The sequence below is a fragment of the Caenorhabditis remanei genome, chromosome III (assembly GCF_010183535.1).
Source record: "Caenorhabditis remanei strain PX506 chromosome III, whole genome shotgun sequence".
NCBI lineage: Eukaryota > Metazoa > Nematoda > Chromadorea > Rhabditida > Rhabditidae > Caenorhabditis > Caenorhabditis remanei.
The window spans coordinates 8,990,036-9,016,256 of record NC_071330.1 but is presented as its reverse complement, the minus strand read 5'-3'; the positions used below and the strand labels follow the sequence as shown (position 1 = coordinate 9,016,256).

The following is a 26,221-nucleotide window of genomic DNA, read 5'->3' as shown; positions in this document are numbered from 1 at the left end:
ATTGAGGAACAATCAGTGACGCCATGACAAACTCTCAAAGCTCATCATATTCCGGCATCGTTTACAGTCTCTGAACGGTTATATCCCTGATTGCTCTCTCCGTGAAAAATGAGAAATCGAACTTTCAAAATAAAGAATTTTCACATAAATCCGAACATCTAATAGTAAAAAAGATTAAATGATTTCTCACTTTACAATTCATTCATCAATGTGTCATTCTGAATTCTCTTTGCACATCGAACAACCCCATATTACTCACTTTGTTGACAAAACGTGCGATACTTCAGACCTTTCTTTCTGGAGAGAAAGAGGTCATCTTCCGCCGAAAAGTCTCTACAATAATAATAATAATAATAGAACTCTTGTTGTCACACTTTTTTCTGTATTTTTCCTGTTTTTCGGATTCTCGTTTCCCCGAATACCGTTCAATTTATTTTGAACGGAACTTTTGTTTAGCTTAAACTATCTTCGATTTTCTAATGGAGCTGCCAACGAAAAAACTTGTCTATTCACAAATGCAAAAAAAGCGTTTATTGTAAACACTGTACCATAATTTTTCAACTGCCTCCTAGAGAAATTTTGTGGTTCCTGAAACTCATTAAAATTAAACGGAAAAAACTTTTCTTGGACGTTCCATTTTCTGATCTAGAAATTGCTAATCACGCTGATTCTAATCAGAAGCAAGAAAAAAACACCAGAATAATCATATTCATGAATTCTTAAATAGTATAGATGGAGTGGCGTTATAATATAGTTTTTACGGTACTTGCACTCGTGAATAGAAAATAATTTATCAAATGGTGCAAGTTTTTTTTAATAGTTTGGAGAAAAAAAATTTCAGATAAAATCAAATGTCTTATTACGGTGGCTATGGTAGTTGTGGAGGTGGAATACTTGGATCAGTACTCGGAATGGCTGGGGGTTACGGTGGCGGTTACGGTGGCGGAGGTTACGGTGGATATGGGTTTGTTTCGGTTTGAATATTCTTGACTGAAATTCAAAAGTTCAGAAGATGTGGAGCTGATAACATATTCTATCGTTGGCGTTGCTGTGATTATAGTCCCTATGAATGTTGTATCCAGTTGGAAACTTGGGTCGTGTGAGTTATTATGAACAAGTTCTCACAAATCCCATTGTTTTTAGCGTTTTCCTTGTAATCTTCATAATTGGATTCTTTGTTTGTTTGTGTGCCTGTTTGGCAGGATGTGTATGGTCTGCTCGCAACCGTCAGTAAATTCCACATCCAGATTCTCTAATGAAAGTTCTGCGCTTTATTTTTTTTCAAATGTCCTCATATTATGACTTCAGTTATCATCTGATTATCACTGAGAAATCCAATTGCCACGATTTATACGAAATAAAATTACTGAATAAATAACCATACATTCTTAGTATTACACAGGTAGTAAGAGATGAATTCACTGGTTGAGAATAGGGATGTTCGTGTATTTGCCGAGAAGAGTCGAAAAAAGCGCTGGTCCGTAGCCAGTAGCACGATCTCCGCATTCAGCCGGAGCAGCAATATCGAGATGAAGCCAACGGATTCCTTCTCCAAAGTCGATATGAGCGCCAATGAAGAGACCAGCTACAGCTGATGGTGGACCATCCATTTTTCCGAGATTTGAGTTTCTCATATCTGCAATCGGGGATTTCAGATCAGAGTAGAAGAGATCCGGAGCGAAAAGCATTGGCGACACGAGATCTCCTGATGCTTTACCGGCTCGAACAATCTGAAAAATAAGAGAAATATAATTTCATTACGGTTCATCATTATCACTGATGCTACTCATCACTGTACTCACATCGTTCTCGAGTTGGTCATCATTGGTCATAGCAGCACCATGAAGACGTCCTGAGAGCCATGCCTGAGCTCCTGTGAGCGTGGCCATATCGAAAATGGTGGTCGCCTTCAAGTATTCTTTTGCGTAGTACACTCCGTCTGCGAGGATCAAACGACCTTCTGCGTCTGTGTTGTTGATTTCGACAGTTTTCCCACTCAGCATTTGAATAACGTCATCTGGTTTACTGAAAAACGTAGAATAGGTTCTGCGCGTTCGATTAATTGACAAACTTTGCAATCGGGCTGACGTTGTTTTCAACAATGCAAAGACAAACGTGAAGTGTCTGAGAGAATCCTCGTTTGACCAGAGTTGAGTAAGCTTCGAGCATTCCAGCAGCACCACCCATATCTCTTTTCATGTCTGAAAAGAACTGGTTTTCGAAAACTCGAGAATTATCTTACTCGGCATTCCAGTCTTTGACTTGATTTGAAGACCTCCGGTGTCGTAAACAACTCCCTTTCCAACAAGTGCGATATGTTCAGTAGAGCCAGGAACTTCGTGGGACAACACGACAAAAGCAGGAGGTGTTGGACCGGCTTTTCCAACATGATAAATTCCACCAAATCCACTGCTTAATAGGTCTTCTCCGCGAATAACTGTTACTTTGGAACCGAGAGCATTTCCAACTTTAACAGCTTCATCAACAAGTGCATCCGTTGTCAAAACGTTAGCTGGAGTGTCAATGAGACGAGCTGTTTCACGAATAGATTCAGAAAGGTCGGTGAGGAAATCAGCATCTTCCCCAGTTAGCTGAAAAAACAAACGAATATGTTCCATTTATACATATCGGGAATCAAAATTTGAACCTTTAGACTTCAGAGTCTATTAATTGGCATTTTATGAGACATTCAAGCGCTTCATTTCACTATGTTTCGTCAGACCTCGTAAGACTCCTTTTGTGTTTTATCAGCACAAAAATCCAGAAAAGACGATTAAGTTGTCTCCAGAAATGATATAATCTAAGGGATTGTCAAGTTTGCAGAAAGGAGCGAGCACATGGTGTCTGCTGCCTATCATTTATTATAAATTCCCGACACTGCGCCGCATGGCTTTAAAGGCGCATCCCATTTATTAGAAATTTCGCGGAATGGTCTCGTAGTTGAAAAAGATCAAACACCCTATTTTCGAGCTTTGCAGGTCTAAAAATAAATGCAAATAATGTTTTTCGCTTCGAGACCATTTTGAACAAATTAGAGGCGCCAAAAGCCATGCGGCGTAGTGTCGGGAATTTATAATATATGTTTAGTGATAAGACCGTAAGAATCATTAAGTCAAAATGGCTGTAGCTAAATGAGCATATCATCTTCTTCTAGTCAACAGTGTTTTTTCGTGTAGAAACTATGAAAAAATGGAGAACTCATACCTGATCGCATACCACATCGATATTAACGTTCAATGATCGCTTTTTGCTAGTTTTCAATGTGAACTTGTAAAAGGTTCGAGCTATTGCCGAAACATGAGCAACAACATCGGAATAATTCGAAAACAAGACAATGTGAACATTTTCCACGTCTTCTGGGTAAGTGACAGATCTCATATCTTTGAACAGAGCATGACTGTTTGTCGAAGTATTTCCTCTAGAAGCGCTGTCTGGAACAGCAATCAAATGAGCAAGCTCGTAATGAAGTGGAAGACGTCCAGACTTGTTGATTCGTGAGATCATCGAATTCCATGAGGAGCTATCTTAAGAATCGTTAAAAAATTAACTCTCTGAAAGCTCGAGTAAATACGAACCTCCAACGAATTTCTGGGCAACTTCTTGAAATCTTCCTTCAAACGGAACGGCTTGCAATGCACTTTTCTTTCCGACAATAACCAAACTGGTCAGTCCTTCACCGATCGCCTGTATTCCATTTCGAACTAGAATTTTTGCCATTTTCCCAGGCACAAATTACTGAAATGTGAAATATTAAAGAAGATTTCGAGGAAGACAAGAACTGCGCCGAAATAGAGACGGAAGTATCAAAGACCGTTTCGTCAGGTAATCGACAGGTGTAATAATGATTACCCAAATAAATGCTTTATCAGTTATCACAGGCGAGAATAGGAGAGTGACAAGAGAAATACATTTAGAAAAGATGATAAAAGAAATGTCAATACAAAAGTAGAGCAACATGGGGAACAAATGTTCGCGGCGGTGTTTGCGTACATTTGCAGATCAAAAAAATTCATATGAATTCATATGAACATCAAAACCAGAGACCACGAAAATCGGAAAACGAAGTCGGGGAGTGTTCATGGAAGAATACAAGTTCGACACTGAATCGCCCATAAATCTCATATTGTTCATAACGCATTTACGATCAAAACCATGTAGAAGAAAAATGCTCAATTGACAAAAATACCAAGATTTACCTTATTATCCCGTAGAGTGAATTGATGAGCAAATTGCTAAGCGCGATCAAAATGGATATTTGAGAAACTACATAAATAACTTAACTATTTGAAAGGTTTGAACTTTCTGATCTACATAAGTAAATAAAGAAAATATAGCCAACTAAGTTGATGAGTAAATATAAAAGCATGCAATAAAGTTTTGACTTGAGTAGAAAACATTATCCCAATTAGACTGGAGCCAACGTCTCTTTCAGCATTCGAACCTCTTCTACAGTGGTGACACGAGTCGGCTGATTGTCCTGCTTTCCCATTGAAACTTTGTTCATCGGCACATTCTTTTTCAGAACCGACGCAGATGCATGATACCAATGACATTTGGTCCATTCCACAAGATTAGCAACATTTGAACTGTTAACACCACATCCAGCTAGAATATCAATTTTATCTTTGTATAGTTCTTGCATCTCTCGAATAATGTGAACACCGTCGAGTGCGGAGGGTTCCTGACCACTAGTAAGAACTGCTTTGAAACCAATTTCGATCGCTTCTTCGAGACAACTTTTCCAATCGTAGGCAACATCGATTGCGCGATGAAAAGTAACTGGAAGAGGACGAGCAGTGGTGATTATCGTGTCACATGCTTCTCGATCCAGAGTTCCTACTCTATAAGTTATACCTTGAGAGGTCTCTTACAGTTATTTGCAAACTTTACGTTGTTAATGCACCAAAAACAAATCCGGTTGCACCTGCTTTTTTCAGCCATTCTACGTCTTCCATATTCGCACTCATTTCATCTTCTGTATACACAAAATTACCAGGGCGCTGGCGAATCATGCAATAAAGTGGAGTATCAGGATATTTGTAACGGAGTACTGAAACGAATCCTGTAAACACAGAAATTTCAGACCGGGTAAGTTTAAAAAAAAAGTTCATTATGATATGGTTTCAATAATTAAATCCTACCGACTGATGGCGTTAGCCCTCCCAGTTGCAAAGAAGAGCAAACCTCAAGTCTATCAGCTCCGCCAGCTATTGCGTTTTCAGCCGATTCAAAACTATCGATACATACTTCCAAATTTATATGGTTCTCTGGCTTTTCTTCGGTCATCTTCTGAACACTGAACATTTCAGATAAACTGTTACTGTAATTGAAATATTCTAACATTCTGAAACGCAACCAGATATAAAATTATGGTTTATAAATCCGATAACTAGCTTTTCGATTTCAAGGAATCTGAGAGCAGTAAAATAAATAAAAATTTATCTTATTGGAATGGTGAAAAAGAAAACAACAAAAGTGATAATAAAGTTCGGACTTTGGTATAGGAATGGTGATCACATGGCGGTGGTTACTGCTATAACTTTACATAAACTGAGTTGAATTTCCATTGAAACTTGCTCTCTCTTCTGGGTCATCGTCATTCGGGTTTTCGAGACCTGCGACATTTCCTCTCTGAAATATATATATATATACTTCCACAAAAAAACAATTAATCTTACTCGGCGAACTTCCGCACTTCTTGGCATTCCACGTCGAGGCGGACCAGCATCAGATCTTTGTTCAGTCGATACGTCATTATCTTTTTTATTATTATTGGCCTGTCCCCATCCCAGCATACCACAAAAAACACTCCAAATAGCACTGAAAGGATAAAACAGCCATGCGAATAAATTCAAACTCGATGTGTTCAGTGCAAATGATCCAGAACCGGGACGAGATGAACCAGAAGATTTTTGTACAACGACTAGTGCAGTAGAGGGTGTCAGAAGGTTATCAATAAACGATTTGGAGTAATCTTCAACTGTGAACACACGACGTGGATAAGGCTGTTGAATCTCGAAAGCATCACCGGCAATGGAAGGTTTTTGGCGAATAATTTCAACGAGAGAGTTGAGGACATCGTTTGATGGAAATTCTTCAACGAAGGTGGACCCGTTCGGCAAGCGAATTTGTAGACGACATCTGAAACCCCTTTTGCTGATAAATGTTATTTTATACTTAATTAACCTATCCGAGGGTACTGCTTTTCCAACAATAGAACTAGATGTGCTTTCTTTCTTGTCGGTATTTGTTTCGACGTTCGTTGCATTTCCAAAACGTTTCTGTGCATCTTTTCTAAAAAAAAAACTGTTGTAAATTTAGAATTAAAAGACTGTTGTAAATTTTTCCGTTTACCTATCTGCTTTGATTTGAGCTAAAATTCTTTCTTTTTCTTTTCCCGCTTCCAACTTTTCCATCTTTCTTTGCTTTGCAGCTTCCATGAGTGCTTTATCGTCCCTATCTTGCTTAGCTTCGCGCGCCTTAGAAATTTCTTCTTTCATTTGCTTTGCAGCTTCTCGTTGTTTTTCAGCATCTTTTAATTTCTTCTGTTCCAATAAAGACTTAGCTCGTGCTACTTTTTCAGCAATTTCTGCACTAGTTTCCTGTGAAACAGGTACAGGTTCTTGCCTTGCAGCAGGACTCGACACTGGAGCAGTAGTCGATGAAGCCGATGACGTGGGTTTCACTGATGCGAGAGTTGAATTAATGAATTGAGCAGTAGCTTTGTCGAATTTGGCACGAAATTGGTCATAAGTTTTTCCAACTAGAGTTGTGATCACTTCGATTGGCTTTCCATTTTGGTCAATAAGATAAGCCGCAGGTACGATAGGAGTAGGATCTGCAAATTATCAAGTAATTAGTATTTTTCATCGAAATAATTTTTAAATACTTACAAATATCTGCGAATTGTTTAGCTGCAGTTTCCCCGGCTATCAACTTGATACCAACAACTGGACACAGGAGGTTTGAAGAGTCAATATGTTGCCAGTATTCATCGAAAAGTCGCCCATCCTCCGTATCGTTTGTGATGTAAACTATCAGAAGAGACTTATTTGTTCGAGAAACTTGAATTGCCGTAGTTACATTACCGGGAAACCACTTCATTTTGTGAACGAACTGTGAAATAATAAAATACTTGAGAAAATATACCAACTAAACATTTAAAAACTAATTGAAAAGTGAGTAAATTTAAATCTGAAAGTCACAGATAATTGGTTGAAAAAGCATACGTAAAATAAATCGTGGAGAAAAGAAACCGTGCGGTGGTTGCATCTCGACTCCGCCCAACTTCCTAGTCCCGCCCTCCGTTCTCCGTGCAACTTATCATGTAACAGTGGATTTTCTTTAATGCATTTCTGTACTTGAAAGTATTTTCATTCATAAAACGTCGAAAAGTAACTTTAATTGACACTAAGCAATCTTTAAGTAGCTCCCCACACTCATTCTCTAGTTGATGACTTATATCGATTTTCCATTAATTTGCAGGAGCTGCTCATCTCGATTTCAGCCCACCCTGATGCGATAGTCATTATTGTTGATACAATAGTTTTCCGTGAGTTGTGCTTCACTTCTGAAGTTTAGAAAACAACAAAACGTATAAATTATTACAGGAGATGGGGAATTCATCATGTTGCTTGCGATCGAGGTCGTCGAGCGGAGAAGACAAGTCGTATAATAATGATGGACAGTATATCAGAACTAATCAGGTGGAGGTATGTTTCACGAAATTCTAGCCCGAAACTCTAGAATTCAAAGTTTTTCCTCAATAAAATAATAGAGACTCAATTAATTTTATTCTTATTTTTCGTGTTTGTTTCTTTCAGTATATCAATCAAGTCTTCCCGCGTGACGAAACATCAACCAACTTTCTTCCACATATCAGTGAGCGAGAAGTAACTGAAGGTATTAAATATCCTTAAAATCATAGAGCTTATAAATAACATTCTTCAGGGTACGAGGAAGATCCATCAACAAATCCAACTGCTCGGCCGACGTTCATGGAGAGGAGTAAAAGCGAAATGAAATGTAAGTTTTGATTAAATATGATTATCGTAAAAACTATAATAGGAGGACTCCTAAAATTGAAGTCGAGAAGGCTTTAAAAAATAGAAAGACATGTCCTTCTTTTATGGACCTATTCACGAACTTTGTTTGTTCTGTTTAATACATTTTTGTGCCACGTTAAACGCATAAAAATGTATTAAATAGCACAAGTTATTGTTCGTGAATAGGTTCATCACAGATTTAACGAAATGTAAAATCTGAATAAATAAACAAAATAACATGCAATTATGCATTAAATCTGAAATTCGAGCACTTAAGAATATCTCTAAAAGAAAGCAATTGTAAAAATAAAAATAAAAAACGAAATTTCAGTAAAAGACAATCGCCGTTCGTGTTATATGCTAGACGCTTTGGCAGCCGGTGGTCATCATCCAGGCGTACTTCCAAGAAGTTTGAGAAAATCCAGTAGTTGTAGTACAATTTATATAGGTATGTTTTCATTTCGTTTGAATTAAATCTTTAATTTTTATTTTTCAGACGATTCAACTGTCAGTCAACCTCATTTAAAAAACACAATAAAATGCATTTCGCTCGCAATATACTATCATATTTCAAATCGCAAAAATCGTGGTCATGAAAGGCTTATGGAGATCTTCGAAGAACGTCTTCATCCTATTTTCGTAAGTTGTTGGAATCAGGATGAATTCTAAAGTTGCCAGAAGATTTTTCAGCGAGACCCTATTCCACCAGAACAAATGACTCGAGACCCAGATCATAGAAATATTTATCGTTTTGTGAGAAATCTCTTCAGTTCAGCCCAACTCACCGCCGAATGTGCAATTATCACATTGGTGGGTAGTATCTTAAATATATTATGTTGAACGAATGGCTCTCAGGTGTACATTGAACGTTTGCTCAACTACGCTGAAATGGATCTGTGCCCATCAAATTGGCGTCGCGTCGTTCTAGGTTCGATAATGTTGGCTTCAAAAGTCTGGGATGATCAAGCTGTTTGGAATGTTGATTATTGTCAAATTCTTCGAGATACAAATGTCGATGATATGTGAGTCCACACTGTTGTTATTCAGATTTTACAGTATATTTCTTCTCAGGAATGAGCTGGAACGACGTTTTTTGGAATGTCTTGATTTTAATATTGAAGTGCCGTCGTCCGTTTATGCCAAATATTATTTCGATCTCCGAACATTAGCACTTGCAAATGATCTACAATTGCCTATCCAACCATTGTATAAGGAACGGGCGCAAAGATTAGAGGTAATAAATCTAGAGTAAACCTATTATGACTGAACACTTTTTCATGAAACATTTTTGTATAAAACAATTCTGGTTTCTGCAGGCCCTCAGTCGAGTATTCGAAGATAGAATTCAAACTTCATCTCTTCCCAAACGTGCTCGTTCTGCTGAACATCTCGTATTAGAACATCCTGCAGTGCTCTCATAAGCCGATTTATGTGAAGATACTCTGTATTATTTTTATTTATACATTTTCATTAATCGCTTGAGCTTCACTGAATTTTTCTGTATCCCAAAAATTTTTCGAAATCGGTTAGAATTTGAAGTGAATTACCTTGCTTAGGTTGTATCCTGTAAGTTATTGTAACATTGTTTGTTTTCACAAAGCATAATAATTTAATGCCATAATATAGTTTTTTTCCGAAAGTGCTCGTTATAATATGATGACCTTCCGCTTATTTCTGTCTTTCCTGTCTATCTCCCTGTATGCACTATCTTTTCATCTTGAATACGGCTAATTCTTCTTTGACAATCTTCTTCAACTTCTCTCGCAAACTTGCTTTTAATTTTCAAATCTTGTTGGCTACTTTTAAACAGCTCTACTCTTTTTTTCTGAAAATCTCATCCTCTTTTTTTATCTTTCGTTCTTCACGCAGTATTAAAACATCTTGAAGCACTGTACCTCCTTTTTAAAATTAAAACCCCAATAAATGTTTTTTTCAAAATCATGACATGTCCCATTTCGCTTCACTGACGGTAGAAAAAAAAAACCTATACTTAAAAATGTTTTCAAAAGCCAAAGTGTTTCCACAAAGTTGAATTACAGACCGAAAAAAAACGTAACATGTGTTCACATGGACATTCTCATAACTGTGCAGCGGAGCACATTCCGGAAGTCTCCGGAGACGACGTGCACCGATACGATATGGTCAGTTACATTGATATGGAAAGGGTAAGGAAACAAACCAAAGGGAGCAAACGTGATCACGTCATTCCAGGTGACAACTCTGAATGAATCAGTGGATGGCGCCGGAAAGAAAGTTTTCAAAGTGATGGAAAATCGAGATGACAAGTAAGTTCAGATTTTGCAAAGCCCAAAAAACATGATTCGGCGAGAATGCCTTCAGAAAGATGTAGAAGAGAACTGAAAATGCACAATCTAGGCAAAACATTTTTTGCAGAACTGAATTTGTGGAAAGTGATTGTGATCATGAACTTCTCTTCAATATTCCGTTCACAGGACATGTACGTTTGACCGGTCTCTCGATAATCGGAGATGAAGATGGATCACATCCCGCAAAAATTCGTTTATTCAAAGATCGAGAGGCAATGGCATTTGACGATTGTAGTATTGAGGCAGATCAGGAGATTGATTTGAAACAAGATCCACGCGGACTTGTTGATTATCCATTGAAAGCTTCGAAGTTTGGAAACGTTCATCATTTGTCAATTCTAATCGCTGCTAATTTCGGAGAGGACGAGACAAAAGTGTATTATATCGGACTACGTGGAGAATTTCAGCATGAATTCAGACAAAGAGTGAGTCCTCACATCTTCTCAGATTTCTTAGAAGCATCTATTTCCAGGTTGCAATTGCAACATATGAATCACGCGCGCAGTTAAAAGATCACAAGAACGAAATTCCGGACGGCATCACAAAAAGCCTCTTCTAATTCTGCTGAATTCCAACATCTATCATTCCATACTTGTAAAAAACTGAAATGAAAATGTAGAAAAAACTTGTTTGATTTCTTTCGGCTTTTTCTGTTTCAATCTTGAATAGTAACAAATGTTCATCTCTTCATGCTTCCCATTATCGTTTCTCAACCCGCTGCATCAATGAAATATATTATTTCTACCGTAATTCCTTCTACCGCACAACACAAAGTCTCTCATCTGGGGGGGTCGGAAGAAACATCCATTCTTCCTCCTCACATATATCTTTTCCTCATAGGTGTGAAAAGGAAACAGAAAATTAAGTAACACAGGATGAGAGCACAAGATGCAATCAAAAATAACTCACTGTAGTATTTTCCTTCTTTAACTAATCCGTAATCTGGAAAAATAACTATTTGTATAATCTCTTCAGGACAGCTAGAAGGTTGATATGAACAAGAAAATTGAATAGCTATTTTTAGAAAACACGAAGAACCGTTCAAAAATAGGTTATTGTAAGTGCAACATGGACATTCATAGAACTGACGACTCTTAATCATACACATATACTGACCATTTCTCTAATTTTAGAGTGACTTTTTGTGTTTTACAGTAATCAGATTTTGAAAGTGATCAATTCATCAATGAAAGTCTCACACGAGTGACACTAATTGGGTGTCGTGACAGACGGCTGTCATTAAGTTGCCTATTGTGAGAACTGTGCCCCTTGATATTTTAGTGAATAAAGTTTCGTTATCAATATGGATAAGATATGTGTTCCAGCCTGAAGTTCTTTTCAATTCAAATCTTTCGATCAATTTGAATTTTATGACTCACAACCGGTGGAATGTACACTTCTATTCTTTTGTTTTTATGAGTCAGGAATTTTTCACTCCCGCAATTTTTTTTTGGAAACATTTTTTCAGTCAAAATTCATAAAACATTCTTATACAGATAAATTATCATTTTTCTTCTTTCGCTTTGTTAAAAAATTCTGCAACCTTCTCTTCTTAAACCCATTAGGTATGGGGGGTGAATGTTTTGTAATTTGAAAAACGTTACAATTTTTCATTTCTCACTAGCAAAAATGTCACGCTTTGTTGACCGTTAATAACTTTGTCCGTTTTTCACCTTTTCACCTGATTCTTTTTTGGGCGATTAGGATTAGTCTGTCCCGCCATTCCTGGAAAATTTGGATGTGATACCATCATTGATGACCGAGCTATGAACCGTAAAGTGAAAGTCACTTTTTTTGGCTAGAAAATTTTTGATTTTTAAGTGATTTTTAGTGAAAAAACATTCGTGACCTTTCAATGACCAAGGCCTAGAACAGTGACCAAGACAAATTCATTTCCATTTGTTTTAATTAGGGGTATGTAGACGGCGGCAATTCCCGTTCTTGGGGGCGATCATGGAATGCCGAAAGTTGACGCAGGGCAGCAGGGCCGAAGGCCCTATTCTACTCTGGCTCAGGGCCGCAGGCCCTGGAACTCTTGAATGCCCGGGAAGCATAGCGGACCCCGCCGGCAGGCGGGAGACGCTAGTCTAATTTATATTGAAAAATCCTATAACACAATAGCTGAACCTACGTCAGTTCTGACAAACTTTCGAACTGATAATTCAGATTCGCTCTTTCTCTTGATTCCTGCCGCGGAGTCTCCTGATCAAAAACGAAATATTGAATACAATTGGCATTTCAAGAACAACCACGTACTCAAGAAATACGGTCATTATGGAAGATCTTAGTAATTAAACAATGATGATTTGCATCTCACAATCAAAAGAAGCCATGGGACGTTTCAGTAGTTTCCGATTTTCCAGGTGTCGAATCAGCTAATATCTTTATGCAACAGTTATTGAATTACCATAATACATGTGCAAAAGAAGTCGAGGCTGATGTTCAGAGAAAATGAGTATTCGAATAGAAAATATGAATATCTCCTGTTTGCAGGAATCAAGAGTTTTTGAACAGAATGGTAAAATGGTGTGTTGTAATACTCGATATTAATGTTCCACTAAACCTGAATCGGCTCAAAATAATTCTTCACAAATACACCGGAAATGAGATAAACAGATGAATGGGCTCATCAACACATTGTTGTAAAACGAAGTAGACGCAATTTTATCGTCACCGACTCAGTAGTTATCATTAGAAATCTGTTAATGAACTGAAATCTAATCATCTTAGTGTTTTAATTCTTGTGGACTTTCGATTCATTTTCGAAAATTCAAATTTCAGGAGACTTGTGGATTTGAGTGGAAAATTGTTGTTTTATCACATGATGAACGGATATAAGCGTTGCAATGAATACCGTACTCTTTAATGATTCGATGCCGATTCCAAAATTATACAATTTCAGCCGTCGTTATTCATTATCAGTTTAAAAAAGTAATTTTGCTATTTATGGTAGTGTTGCAGCTAAGTCCAACCAACTCTGTGCCATATCAAAGGACTCGATTGTTTGCATTTCTCTCCTCCAAAGTGGTCTTCTCTTCATATGATTGAGAATCTACCGTAACCCTATTGACATTTGTGGAATAATTTGGTATAGCAGATCTTGCGATCCTTTGTAATTTGCTGAAAAGATATACATTTCAGTTCTGAAATATCAAAAATGGCTTCTTCATTTTTCAGATTCGTATGCAGCCTAATCATACGTTTTCAATGTTGTTTTTTTTCTCAGAAACCAAATAATGTGTTATATTTATATTTATATTTTATTTAACTATTTAAATATACAGTAAATGGTGTTCATAAAACTACCGTAATCTTCTATTAAAAACATTTTCGTCTATCTCTCTCCACTTCAAAATCCATCAAATCGAAACTGCTTTTGGTCGGAAAAGAAGAAGAAAAAGAAGAGAATATCTCTCTAATCTAATTACCGTATTCCTCTTCATTGCGCATCCATTCAATTATTCGTCACCAACAATACAGCACATTGAGAAGGTCACTCTTTCCGTATTTTCTGTTTTTGTATGTATTCTCTGTGTCTCTCTATCTCTCTCATTTTTTATTTTTTTCCTTCAAAATATATATATATATATATATGCGTGCGCCTGGTGTCGTCGTTCTTTCCGCTCTCTGTCTCCCTTCGACACCATTTATTTACACATACACACTCTCTCTCACATAAAATCGAAACGAATCGGCCAAGAAACGAGGGGAAAAGCGAGCATCGAGACGCGGAGACAAAGTGGGCGGAGTCCGGGTTACGGTAGCCTTGCCGCTTCTTTTTAATTGTTTACATTCTGATGACAGAATTGAGAGGAATGGGAGATATAAGGTTTCTCTAGGCACTACATTACTCTATGATTGATCGATTGGGGACACACTACTCTCACATGCTCCGAGAGCCGAGGGTCCAGTGGGTTGACCTCTGCGTCTCTTGCTTCACGAAACTATCTGTTTGGCTCTCTAAATTCTCTTCAGCACTGGGACAAAATTCTGTATGTATTAGCGAAGAGAGCGCGCACATTCGCTCTTCTCCATCTCTTCTCTTCGTCTCTCCCCGCTTCGTCGATAATCGTGCAAGAGGAAGGACGTTAGGCAGCCGGGACTACGGTATCTCCTCACCACGTACAACGGACCGCCTTTCCGCAAAGACTCCTCTCAATGGATGGGCGGACCCTTGCTCTCTGGTTGGTCAATTGAATATTTCCCCCTTCATTTGTTGTGTATTCTGCCACTTCTCTCCGTCTCTCTCGGATTCTTTATGCCTCTTCGTAACTGCCGATTGCCTCCCCCCATCATCGTTCTGTAGCCCCATTTTCCCTCTTCTTTCCTTCGTCCTCTCTGCAAAACTTTGCTGCTTCAAAACACGTTTCCTCCATTCAACATCAATCGATACTGGTACTGTAACGCCCTACATTATTGTATTCTAGGATTGGATGAGTGAGGAAAAGATAGGAAACTGGTATATCAATTGATGGTAGATAACATTTCGACAAGTATAGCACGTATATAGGGGTTTTGAATAAAAAGCTGTACCAGTCGAATCCCAACTAGTATCAAGGGTAGCTTTCGAAGAATACGATGATTTTTTAGATCTGAGGAAAATTATGTGGAACCCAGCATAATTGTTACCAGAAATAGTTAATGATCAATTGAAAATATGATATTTAGATTTATACTGGTTCAGATTTGAATGTGTTGTCTTCAAAACACAGTCTTATTTCTTAAAAAATAATATGATGGACTGGAATGAAAATTGAGATCTAACAGTCATGATACAAACAATTTCTGTAATGTTCGAAACAGGTATGTTCTGTTTTTTGGGATTACTGTAACTGGATTTCAACTGATTTCTCAAGATATTCTCTATCAAACTCGCTAACAGAAAATCGAAGAACTTATTCCTAGTCAACTTTCCTTCTTTTACTTCAATTTTCCTTTTCACACTGCTTCCCCCTTCTTCCTAGTCTCTTTTTGGATCTTCCCTTTTTTACTTGAAAATTCTGAATTTCAGAAATGGCTTCCACAGAAAATATTTCCAATGATATGGCTGCCCCCTTCGAAGTTCTTGTGGATGTTGCTTATCGCAATCCCTTTTCAAAGTATCAACAAATATCTCAGTTCCCACAGCAAAAAACTGGACCAAATCCAAGTGAAGAATCAATTTTTCATGGTGAAGTGCGCGATGCACGTGATGCGGGACCTTCATTTTTGATTCGTGGTGCAGTTGGAAGTTATCTTTTGGAAGAAAAGAACCGAACCCTATCCAATTTTCTGTGAGTTTTTTTTTCGTGAGGTTTTTTTAACGAAAAGTTTCTTCGGAACCCCATAAGGACGACTAATTTTCTCTAGAAAATCTCCAAATTTGAATGTAATAAAGGATTCTAATTGGCTTTGTTTGAAAAATATCTCCACTCTCTGCTAAAGTAAGAGAACCGATAGTTCAAAAAATATTTGAATCTGTTTATAACTCGAAAAAACTGAAAGTCTTAAATTCGAAGATTAACAGATTTTTAGAAAGGGTCTGAAAAACTAATTATGAGAAATAATCGAAGCCCGGAATCCATTTTCGATAGACAAAAATATTCTTTCAGTGAGGCAAAAATTGCAAAATATACAACGACGGACTTGATGTTGTGCCTAATAACTTGCCCGGACGGAATCCAAACGGGACAATCCGAACGTCGAATTGACATCAATGACACATTGATTCTCTCCACAGCGAATACTACAATTGGAAAACTTACGGAGGACCTAATGAATTATTTCCAAATCAACAGAAAATATATGACACTGGAACTGAGAAATAGTCGGAGAAAACCAGAAAGTAATCAACTACATGCAAATCTTCGTTCGGTTTCTCACCACGCACATAACATAAATCAAAAATGGCTCAAGTTCGAGATGATATTGAAGCCAAGTGAAAAAATAACATTGGATATCGAGAAGTTTGATAACCAAATGATTGAAGAGAGAAGGAAACAACAAGAAAATAATCTTCGTTTATTGATTAGAACAAATAGAGTAATCAATGGATGTACTCCACATGAAGTTCATATTCCAAGAGGAGATTCATCCAATCTGAAAAGACTAGCTATCGACCGAGTTGATGAGATGGAAATCGAAAAGAAGAGAAGTTCACAGCCTCACGAAGTTGTAGATGACGATATGCCAGCATTAGAAAAGGAAGGGCCATCAGAAGATATAGGATCTGATAGCAACGGTTCGGAGCAAAGTTCATCGTCTGAATCAGTTCCCTCTCTGCATGAAACTGTCCGAATGGATCATAACCCGACTCAGAAAAGGACAAGATTGGTTCCAAACAGTACAGTTAGTTACGCTCCATTACCACTCCAATCTCAACAGAATGATGCCATGACTATCAAACATATCAGTGGTATGGTTTTACATAAATTGGAAGAACAGCGGAAAATGGATCGAAATCAGTTATTCGAATATATTAGAAAAGGAGAAACGGATCGAGTAGAAGAAAAGAGGATCGAAGACGCCTCACCCGAAGAGCTTGAAATGAGATTGCAAATCGTTATCAGTGAATTTATACAAACAGATATTGAAAAGAAACTAAACTCAGCCAAAAGAGGATTGAACGAAATCCAAGTAGTGCTAAGGACGCGTGCAAACTTTAATACACAAGAAGTCGAACAAATTCACGAGAGGAATCAATTTTTTGAAAGGGAAAGAACGACAAACACAGAAATGCTTTGCGCTGCTCAGTTTCATACGGATGGATTGAAAAATGCATGGAATCGAAAGAAGAATTCACTAGTTGCAGTAAAACACCAACAGGTTTGTACTTTGTTTGTCAATTAGTTCCTAGATATAAGCATATATGTACTAAGAACAATGTATTCATAATTCAGTTTCAGCACCAACGTCCAAACTTCGAAATTCCATCTAGATCGTATCCAATTGTTTTTCCGAACGGACAACCGGCACAAAGCATTATGGATAACCTGGTTCCTATTGGTTCTTATCCTGTTATGAGTATTCCAAAACTAATGAAAACAGTGAATGGAATGACCTCGGATCAATATAAATCCCAAGCCCATCGACCACAGATTCAAGAAAACAAACTTGTAACAGTTCCCACTCCATCTCATCCTTCTCAGCAAGTACGATAGAATTATTTAGTGTGAGGATTCCATGAAACTTCTATTCTTACATTTTTGAGTTTATAACAACTGTTCACCTGCTCCTTCGTCATCATTGAATCCCCGTTATCTCAAATTGAAATATAGTAAATGCCAATTTTTCTTTTCCAAATCCTCCAATTTTTAAAGTTTTCCTCTCCAAACAGGTTTTTTTTCTCACTGAACATGCAGTTTTAACGACTTTACGCTCTTTTTAATCGCACGGTTTCTCTTTTTTTTTTCATTCTTTTTATTGCTCTTGCCTAATCTTTTGTTACCATTTATTGAAACTTTTTTTTCTGTAAATAGCTTTTCCACTGTTTCTAGAAAATCTCTTGCCTCATATTGGTAACTGCTTTCATAGTATTCTCGGTTTGCATTTTCTCATTAAATGATTAAATGAATTTTATAAACTAAACTTTCCTTTTTGATAAATAGTATACAGAATTTATTCGGACAGACATCAATAATCGAAGTGGGGAAGGTGTGTTTCTGAATTATAGCATTAGGAAATCTCCAACAATAAAATCCTTCTACAATAAAATCCTAGATATTCATACGATAAAGTTTATAACTGTCTGTCCAGTTTTCAGGTTCATATCAAAACCTTCGAAATCCCAATAAAAGTTCTACTTTGAGCAAAAGAACTATACCTCAATCTAGAAATTTGACACCTTGTTAACTTGTTGAATCCCAATAAATAATACTTTATAATTCAGTAATTTCCAAATTTTCAGATATGTATAGGTTTGAAGTTGATGTCAGTTGTGTCTTGGTTGATAACTGTATAAGCTGCTGGTAGTAATTCCTATTGATATTTTTAATTACGTATAGTTCCCCGATGACCTTTTCAGATAAAGATTCAGAGGAACTATGATTTGTCCTAATAAGACATTTAGGAGTTTTTAGATTTAAGCATGGTAAATGCTACCTGAGAGAAGCGTCTTAGAAAAGTGACTAGTTGACCGTGATCTTATCGTAAGCAAACAATCCAGAAAGAAATCGGGAAAGTTGGGCTTCTTATCTGGAAGGAGGGAGTCAGAAACCGGAAATCAAGGCTACTGTATATCACGGCTGGGAGTGCATATTTCCGAAGGAAAGGTTATTAACCCTAAATAAATTAGTATACAGTAGCGGCCTACATATGTTTTTTAAAAATTTCAACATTGCCATCAGTGGCTTCTGGATACGAGGAAGGACCGTTTCTATGAGTTCCACTGTTCATTCCGATTGTATTGCCCAATTTTCAAAGTTTTGTAATTGACAACATGTTTATCGAATGCTTTTTTCTCAGTTTTCAATTTTCTTATATTTTTTCCTCCAATATAAACTAGTACATCTCGTGAGGGATCGTATCTAGTCTCCCATATCAACTATATTCCCTATTTTAATTTCAGGTTACTGATTCTGTATCGATGGAAACGGCGCTTTCATTTTATGAAAGTTAAACATCTTAAAATGTTCTTTGAATTAACATAGCTTCCAGCAAACAAAATAGAAACATATGCTTTCTAATTTTACTCGTTTCATACCCCTATCGACTGGATTTTGAAGGAAATCATTACTCTCACTGATATTTTTCATTTGTTTTTGAAACATTCTTACTTAGCATTTTGGACTTTATATCATTCGATGTTCTCATTCCATTTAAATTTAGTTCTGAACATTAGTCTCAATCGAAAAGGCTGTGTTGTGATGAGCAGAAACTGCATTAGGCAAGATCCAACTCTAAACAATATGCATTCATTTTTCCAGCAAATCTAGACACCAAAAGTAAATTGGTTTTCCACCCGAAATCTCTTAACGAGTATTATATTCCCGTTTTCAAGTATGTCTGATTAAGAAGCAGTCAGATTAAAAACCGAAGAAGTCCACAAGTTTTCTAAATTTTAGGCTCCGTCCCTTTTTCAGTTTTATTTTTTTCATAAAAAGAAAAAACATTTTTTCTGAAATTATTAATGATGACATTTTCAGAATATGATAGCTGAAACTACTTGCCAGTGTTTCTGTGTTTATCATGATTCTCCAATTACACGGGATCACACTGCATATGTTTTAAGCTATCTAAAACTGCAAATGTTCCAAATTCGTTCATCTAGCAAAGTGATACTGGATTTCCTCTAATAAAACTAATTGATTGGCGGGCAGTAATTGGTATACCATCAACCTACAATTTCCGGACTAGGAGATTTTTAGTCTACAAAACTGAGATTAATCATGAAACCCTTTTTTCTTCCATACACTGATCACTCTACTTTGTACGTTTGAATGTTTCAGCACAGAATTAGAAGCTCTCGGTTTTTTGATTAAAGCTTATATTACCCTACTTTTGATCTTTCCCAAAACTCCTCATCTTAAAATAGACCCGGAAAGAAATGGAAGTTGAAAAAAGAGAGGCATACCTTATTAATAGAGAATATATAACATAGCCAGAAGGGACCTTTCGAAGTTGAAGTTAGAAGCTTGAGCCCTCTCCCAATGTTTCAAAAATATTCAAATTGAGAAGGCTGCCCACTAAGTTCCCTTATATCTTATTCTGAATATTATCCTTATTCCAACTTATTTAAATCAATTCCACGCTGCTTGTTCTCGAGGCTCCGCCCATTTCTCACAGAAACCTCCAACTGGTGATGAGAAAGATATGCATTGAATTTTTGGGAACAGATAATTTTGGACTGGTAATATCCCTGATTGAAAATAAGCATACTTGCAACGGGCCGGGCCGGGCCGGGCCGTGACGAGAATTTCCAAGGCCCGGCCCGAAGGCCCGGCTGAAAAATTTGAACTGAAATTTTGAACGGAAATTTGAATTTTTTTGAATTTTTTTGAATTTTTTCCCAAAAATGTCGAACTTTTGACTATACTTCAGAATTCAATCAAAAGATAGTTATGCATCAAAAAATTGAAATTTTTAATGTAAAATTTCAAAAAATTTGGTAAAAAATAGGTACCTTTTTTTTGAAGCCGGGCCTTCGGGCCTTGCCGGGCCGGGCCGTAAATTTGCAAGTATGAAAATAAGTGTGCGAAGGAAGGCATATCCCTGGTTTTTACAGTAATCCCTTTCAATCATTTCGTTGTTATTAGTTAAAACAACAGACGTACAACTACAGATGTATAATTATCATATTCATTGAATTTCTTCTTTTCCTTTTTCCAGTCCATGTGTTTAATATTCCATATTTCTATCCCTTTTTCTCTCATTCGTTCTCTATAAATGTCGTCTGTTAACCTTGCAAAAAGAAGAAAAGAGAAGTCAGTGAGTGAAAGAAAACCACTGTTGATGTACTGGGTGTCCGTTGGTTTGCCTGTGTCGAATGTGCGTACCGAGGTGACCAGAGTTAGTAAAAAATAGTTTATGAGCGGGAGAGACGCTGAGAAAGAAAAGTCGTACAAGATAGGGAAAGACCACAGGCGGGCGGTGCGGAAAAGAAAAAAAAGACCTCCTCTCACTCTCTCTCTCTCAACCACACACAAACAAACGAAGGCGCGATGTCGTCGTCGTTGTCACCGTCTCTCTTCTTTCGTCTTCTTCTTCTTTTCGTTCTCGCTGTCTTCTCTATCAATGAGTTTTCATTTCTAATGTCAGTTCCCTCTTTTTTTCTAAATTGGGAATTTCCCATTCTTTCAAAACTCATGTTCATTATTAACACCTCGTTCCAGGTAAACAGTGTAAACAGAGTTCAGATGATTCCAAGGAATGATTGTCCTTTTTAATATCTTCAGCTCACGATCACAAACATATGATACGAGAGATATTCAGCAAATAGTGCAAAAAGGATTCACTTTCATCAACATTTTATAATTAATTCTAACAGAAGAAGTAGTTTTCTTTGAGTTAGGAACCAAACACCACCTTGACAACTCATTTGGTTCCCGTCATTACATGATTTTCAGAAGTAAACAAGAACGAACTAATGGGCTTTTGTTCTGAAACTTATTTTCATTTTCACATTCTATTTAATCTTTAATCTTGATAAGAATATGAAAAAGATTCTGCATTCTTTTCAAAAACAATTGAATCATATGGATCACGTCTATTTTTCAACATAAATCTCAGCATGACTCTAAAGTGGTTAATACGCTTTCAAAATGTGAATGAAATCAATTATGTAACTGCAATGAAACTGTTTTCCAAAATAATCCATTTTGAATTCATCAGTAACTTAAAAGTTTGAAAGTCTTCCATTTTCCATTGAATCTGTATTTTTTCTTTATTCAAATCGTTTTTCGATGATTGACAAACATTTATATAAAACTGATAATTTCTTATCTTTTCCCACTTTGACTCCTTTATCATTTGCCATCTCATTTTTGAATTTTCAGTACGATGAGTGGTGGTGGTGAGGAATTGTTCACCATCGAAAGGATTCTGGATGATAAGAAAATAAAGGTATGTTGATAATCTTGTGGTCCAATACTCTTTATTCATTTCTAATCTTTTCCCTTTTTCTTTTCTGCAAAAATAAAACAGTCGATGAGGTTGAGAGAGACGCAGAATGAAATGAAATGAATTAGCTCAGTTTGAAGAGAAATGAAGTGTAGTTTCAATGATTGATTTCTTTCAGGGAAAGACTGAATTCTTGATCAAATGGCTTGGATATGATCATAGGTAAGTTAGTGATCGACGGCGGGTCCTGCAAAAACAAAGGAACTGTCCACAGATCAAAAATCTTACTATTTTGCACTAAATTATGTCGACTTGAAAGAGAAAACAACTTTTCAAAAGTACGCGTACAAAACAGTTGTCAACTACAAAAATGATGTTGTACTCTGAAACTGTATAAAAATTATAGCTTTGGACAGTGTGATACACTTCCAAAGTTGTACATCTTTAACTAAATAAAGGTACTGTGATTGATTGCCTTCTCTGAATTTAGTTTATTGCAATAATTTAAAGATACAGCTGGTTCGAAGATATTAATTAGAACATCTGATTTCATGCTTTCATTTTCAGTGCTAACACTTGGGAACCAAAGAAAAACATTCTTGATCCATTGATCCTTGAAGAGTATTTCAAGGAAAAGAAGAAAAAACAAACCGAAAAAAAGGAGCAATCAGCCGCACTCAGAGCCGGTAGATCCAAAAAAGCAGCGTCTTCAAGTATAGCAACGTCTTCTTCTGCTTCCTCATCTTCTCGAAATGTGAGAACGGGAAAAAGTCCACCGAAAAGAAGACTCGCCGGAGGAGATATCCGTCCTGACAGTGATTCCGATGAAGAAGAAGAATCGAAAAAAAAGAGTGACAATGATGCTGCTGAGGATGATGCTGAGGATGATGAGGAGCCAGTGCCGAAGAAGAAGAAATCAGTGAAGGAAGAAGATGAAGAAGAGGAGGAAGAGGAAGAAGAAATGGAAGAGCAAGAAGTGAAACTTGGAAATGTTAAGGTAGAGTTGCAAAAAGTGGAACCAGAAGATGAACCAGAAGAGGAAGGAGAAGAAGTGGAACTTGGAAATGTTAAGGTAGAGTTGCAAGAAGCCGAAGGAGAAGATCAACCAGAAGAGGAAGGAGAAGAAGAAGCACAAGAGAAAACAGTTCCAGTTCAAGAAGAAGAGGAGGAAGGAGCAGAGGAAGAAGAAGAAGAAGAAGAAGAGAAAGAAAGAGAAGAAGAGAAGCAAGATGAGGTTCAGGAAGAAGAAGATGATGGCAATCAGAGTGTTGAAAACCTAGATAATGCAGAAGAAATGAATCAGGATGGTGATGATGAAGGGCAAGGAGGAGCTGAACAAGAAGGAGATGAACAAGAAGAAATTGAGTTGAAGATTGTTGAAAAAAAGGAGACTGTAAGCCGAAAAAAGACATTTAAACAAATTAAATTCATAATTTTAGGATGTTGCCGGACCATCGACTTCCAGTGGATCCTCTTCTCAAAACGGAGCCTCAACTTCTACCGCTCCGAAAGTTCCGGAAGTTGTTACTCTAGATGATGACGACGTTACCATCCTCGATTAAACTGTATTTGAACTTGAAAAACATTACATGATAACCATTGATTCTCCATGTGTTTTCGAACAATCTCTCTGTCTAATTCCTTTCCATCACACTTTCATCCCATTTTTAAAGTTGTATCAATATTTCGAAACTTGCTTGTTTTCGGTCATTTCTTCATTTTTTTTCCAAATTCTTAACACTGAATTCCAAATTAGTCAGAATCACTACACGATCCAACAACATCATTCTATTTTGAATTACTCTTAATGCTCCGCATTTTCTGAAGAATAAAGTATGTTTATGTAAAATATTAAAATAACTTTGTGAGTTTTTAAAGTTTCTCGCCTCACTTTAGCGATCACCTTCTTGAGAAATCAGTGATTTACCTGCGTCTCTTATCTCTTGAGCGTGGCAATGGAGCAGCCCTGTTGTTCTTTTATTCAAATCAAATATTCGTTTTTAAGCACATTGAAAATATCACATCTTTAAAAAAAAAGTGATTTTCAGGCATGTTATGAGTCGGGGAAAGCTGTTAAAACAATCGTATCTATTCAAATTACGGGAAATATGGAGATATTATTCTTCTGCAGGGGATCCTACCAAGTTAATAAATCTTTGCGAGTTCACTCCGGATAAAATCAGAAATTTCGGAATCGTGGCTCATGTTGATCATGGAAAGTCAACTCTTGCCGATCGATTATTAGAATTGTGTGGAGCCGTTCCTCCAGGACAACAGCAAATGTTGGATAAATTACAAGTTGAACGAGAGCGAGGGATCACTGTGAAAGCTCAAACAGCTGCTTTACGACACAATGGATTTCTTCTGAATTTGATCGACACTCCTGGTCATGTAGATTTTTCAGCAGAGGTTAACAATTACTTTTTTCTGAAATTAAATGATTGTTTATATTTCAGGTATCTCGAAGCTTAGCAGTTTGCGATGGGATTCTTCTTCTCGTTGCTGCCAATCAGGGAGTTCAAGCGCAAACAATTGCAAACTTCTGGCTAGCTTTTGAAAAGAACATTCAAATTATACCCGTCATCAATAAAATCGATCTTCCAGGCGCTGATATCAAATCAGTGAGTTCTTTGTTTTTTTTTACAAAAATAGATAATGCGACACGGTTTCAGGTAGAAACCCAGTTGAAAACCCTGTTTGAGTTCAATCCTGAAGAGTGTCTTCGTATTTCTGCAAAGAGCGGGCTCAATGTAGCAAGAGTTCTAGATGCAATTATTGAGCGGGTTCCAGCACCTATCGCTAATATCGATGCCCCTTTCCGGTATTGAAAACTTTAGGTTAACGAAAAATTGAAACAATAATTTATTCAGTTCAATGATCTTCGATTCATATTTCGATCATTTTCGAGGTGCCATCGCTCATATAATGGTGAAAGAAGGCTCCGTGAAAAAAGGAGATAAAATTCGTTCATACCAAAATGATAAGATGTATGATGTCACTGAAGTAGGAGTGATGCGACCGGAAATGGCGAAATGCACTGAACTGAGAGCAGGACAAGTCGGATATTTAGTATGCAATATGAGAACAGTGAAAGTAAGAACTATTAATTCCTGAATATGGTAAATAACTGTTATTTCAGGAAGCTGTTGTTGGAGAAACTCTTTTCGCCGCGGAAACTGACAAAGAATCCGTACAAACTTTCGCAAAAATCAAAGGGGTCCAACCAACAGTTTATGCTGGTCTGTTCCCAGTGGACACTGCTGATTATGAGAGTTTAAAACAAGCTGTTGAGAGACTCTGCCTGAATGATTCATCTGTAACTGTAACTCCAGATGCAAGTAAAGCACTCGGACTAGGATGGAGAATTGGATTTCTTGGAGTTTTACATATGGAAGTTTTCGGAGCTCGCCTTTCGCAAGAATACGATGCCAGCGTTATTTTATGTCAACCAAGTGTGGAATATCGAGCAAAGATCAAAGATAATGAAAGTATTCGAAAGAAGCGATACGACGGAATGAGTGAAATTCGGATTTTAGATCCGAGCAAGTTTCCAGAGGAAAGTGATGTAGAAACCTTCCTTGAACCAATGGTAAAAGTTCGAATGATTGTTCCCAATGAAATGATGGGTACAGTAAACGGTTTATGCTCTGAATGTCGAGGTGAGCGTGGAGAAATTTCATCGATTGACACCAGCCGTCTCATGATTTTATGGAGACTGCCACTTGCTGAGGTAGCTGTTGACTTTTTCGAACGGCTCAAAAAACTAACTAGTGGATACGCATCTTTCGATTATGAGCCAGATGGATGGCAGGAGACTCGATTATTGAAACTTTCAATTTTAATCAACAGTAAAGAGGTAAGCACTTGTGTGTAAACTCCTGAATTTATTTAAAAAAAAGATTTCAGGTTACCGAGTTCTCACAGATTTTGCCAGCAGCGATGGCTCGTGATCGTGCGAAAACTTTAGTTCAGCGTCTCAAAAGAGAAATTCCTCGGCAACAGTTCGAAGTCACGATAAAAGGTTTGTCATTTTTCTCACTATCAGAAGTCCTACTTTTTGTTTTCAGCATGCGTCGGCTCTTCTACCAAAGCGCTTTCTCAAATTGTTATTCAACCAATGAAACGTGACTTTTCTCAATTGTTAAAAGGAAATTTTGGAGGTGGTGGAATGGAGCGCCTGAACAAAAAATTGAGTCATCAAAAGAAAGGAAAGGAAAGAATGAAGATGGTTGGAAACGTACAGATCCCCAAAGAAGCGTTTTTGAATGTTCTAAAGAATTAGTTTTTGATACAGTTTCATTTTTCATTAAAATA

The 26,221-nt window shown here is 37.1% G+C and overlaps 8 protein-coding genes across 8 annotated transcripts; 5 read left to right on the top strand and 3 right to left on the bottom strand.

Annotated features, from left to right (window-relative positions):
* Positions 1 to 851: 851 nt before the first annotated feature.
* GCK72_010163 (uncharacterized protein) lies at positions 852 to 1,234 on the top strand (the record flags this gene model as incomplete). Its single annotated transcript, XM_003104139.1, has 3 exons — positions 852 to 964; positions 1,010 to 1,099; positions 1,144 to 1,234. The coding sequence occupies 3 exons, from the start codon at positions 852 to 854 to the stop codon at positions 1,232 to 1,234; spliced, it is 294 nt and encodes a 97-aa protein (XP_003104187.1).
* Positions 1,235 to 1,418: 184 nt separating this feature from the next.
* On the bottom strand, positions 1,419 to 3,717 carry GCK72_010162 (uncharacterized protein; the record flags this gene model as incomplete). The annotated part of the gene is made up of 6 exons (XM_053727718.1): positions 1,419 to 1,730; positions 1,803 to 2,025; positions 2,072 to 2,189; positions 2,243 to 2,591; positions 3,205 to 3,524; positions 3,576 to 3,717. The coding sequence occupies 6 exons, from the start codon at positions 3,715 to 3,717 to the stop codon at positions 1,419 to 1,421; spliced, it is 1,464 nt and encodes a 487-aa protein (XP_053587295.1).
* Positions 3,718 to 4,405: 688 nt separating this feature from the next.
* On the bottom strand, positions 4,406 to 5,286 carry GCK72_010161 (uncharacterized protein; the record flags this gene model as incomplete). The annotated part of the gene is made up of 3 exons (XM_003104050.2): positions 4,406 to 4,841; positions 4,891 to 5,062; positions 5,142 to 5,286. The coding sequence occupies 3 exons, from the start codon at positions 5,284 to 5,286 to the stop codon at positions 4,406 to 4,408; spliced, it is 753 nt and encodes a 250-aa protein (XP_003104098.2).
* A 255-nt stretch (positions 5,287 to 5,541) lies between these two features.
* On the bottom strand, positions 5,542 to 7,104 carry GCK72_010160 (uncharacterized protein; the record flags this gene model as incomplete). Its single annotated transcript, XM_053727717.1, has 5 exons — positions 5,542 to 5,631; positions 5,679 to 6,141; positions 6,187 to 6,294; positions 6,355 to 6,838; positions 6,894 to 7,104. 5 exons carry the CDS (start codon positions 7,102 to 7,104, stop codon positions 5,542 to 5,544), a joined length of 1,356 nt encoding a protein of 451 aa, XP_053587294.1.
* A 509-nt stretch (positions 7,105 to 7,613) lies between these two features.
* Positions 7,614 to 9,466, top strand: GCK72_010159 (uncharacterized protein; the record flags this gene model as incomplete). The annotated part of the gene is made up of 9 exons (XM_003104074.2): positions 7,614 to 7,712; positions 7,824 to 7,902; positions 7,951 to 8,025; positions 8,377 to 8,493; positions 8,542 to 8,684; positions 8,736 to 8,855; positions 8,901 to 9,067; positions 9,117 to 9,279; positions 9,362 to 9,466. The coding sequence occupies 9 exons, from the start codon at positions 7,614 to 7,616 to the stop codon at positions 9,464 to 9,466; spliced, it is 1,068 nt and encodes a 355-aa protein (XP_003104122.2).
* Positions 9,467 to 10,102: 636 nt separating this feature from the next.
* Positions 10,103 to 10,931, top strand: GCK72_010158 (uncharacterized protein; the record flags this gene model as incomplete). The annotated part of the gene is made up of 4 exons (XM_003104152.2): positions 10,103 to 10,210; positions 10,257 to 10,330; positions 10,440 to 10,797; positions 10,845 to 10,931. The coding sequence occupies 4 exons, from the start codon at positions 10,103 to 10,105 to the stop codon at positions 10,929 to 10,931; spliced, it is 627 nt and encodes a 208-aa protein (XP_003104200.1).
* Positions 10,932 to 15,385: 4,454 nt separating this feature from the next.
* On the top strand, positions 15,386 to 17,511 carry GCK72_010157 (uncharacterized protein; the record flags this gene model as incomplete). Its single annotated transcript, XM_003104008.2, has 3 exons — positions 15,386 to 15,645; positions 15,964 to 17,176; positions 17,257 to 17,511. 3 exons carry the CDS (start codon positions 15,386 to 15,388, stop codon positions 17,509 to 17,511), a joined length of 1,728 nt encoding a protein of 575 aa, XP_003104056.2.
* Positions 17,512 to 23,962: 6,451 nt separating this feature from the next.
* On the top strand, positions 23,963 to 26,189 carry GCK72_010156 (uncharacterized protein; the record flags this gene model as incomplete). Its single annotated transcript, XM_003104117.2, has 7 exons — positions 23,963 to 24,316; positions 24,364 to 24,528; positions 24,580 to 24,728; positions 24,778 to 25,000; positions 25,047 to 25,763; positions 25,814 to 25,928; positions 25,975 to 26,189. The coding sequence occupies 7 exons, from the start codon at positions 23,963 to 23,965 to the stop codon at positions 26,187 to 26,189; spliced, it is 1,938 nt and encodes a 645-aa protein (XP_003104165.2).
* Positions 26,190 to 26,221: the final 32 nt, after the last annotated feature.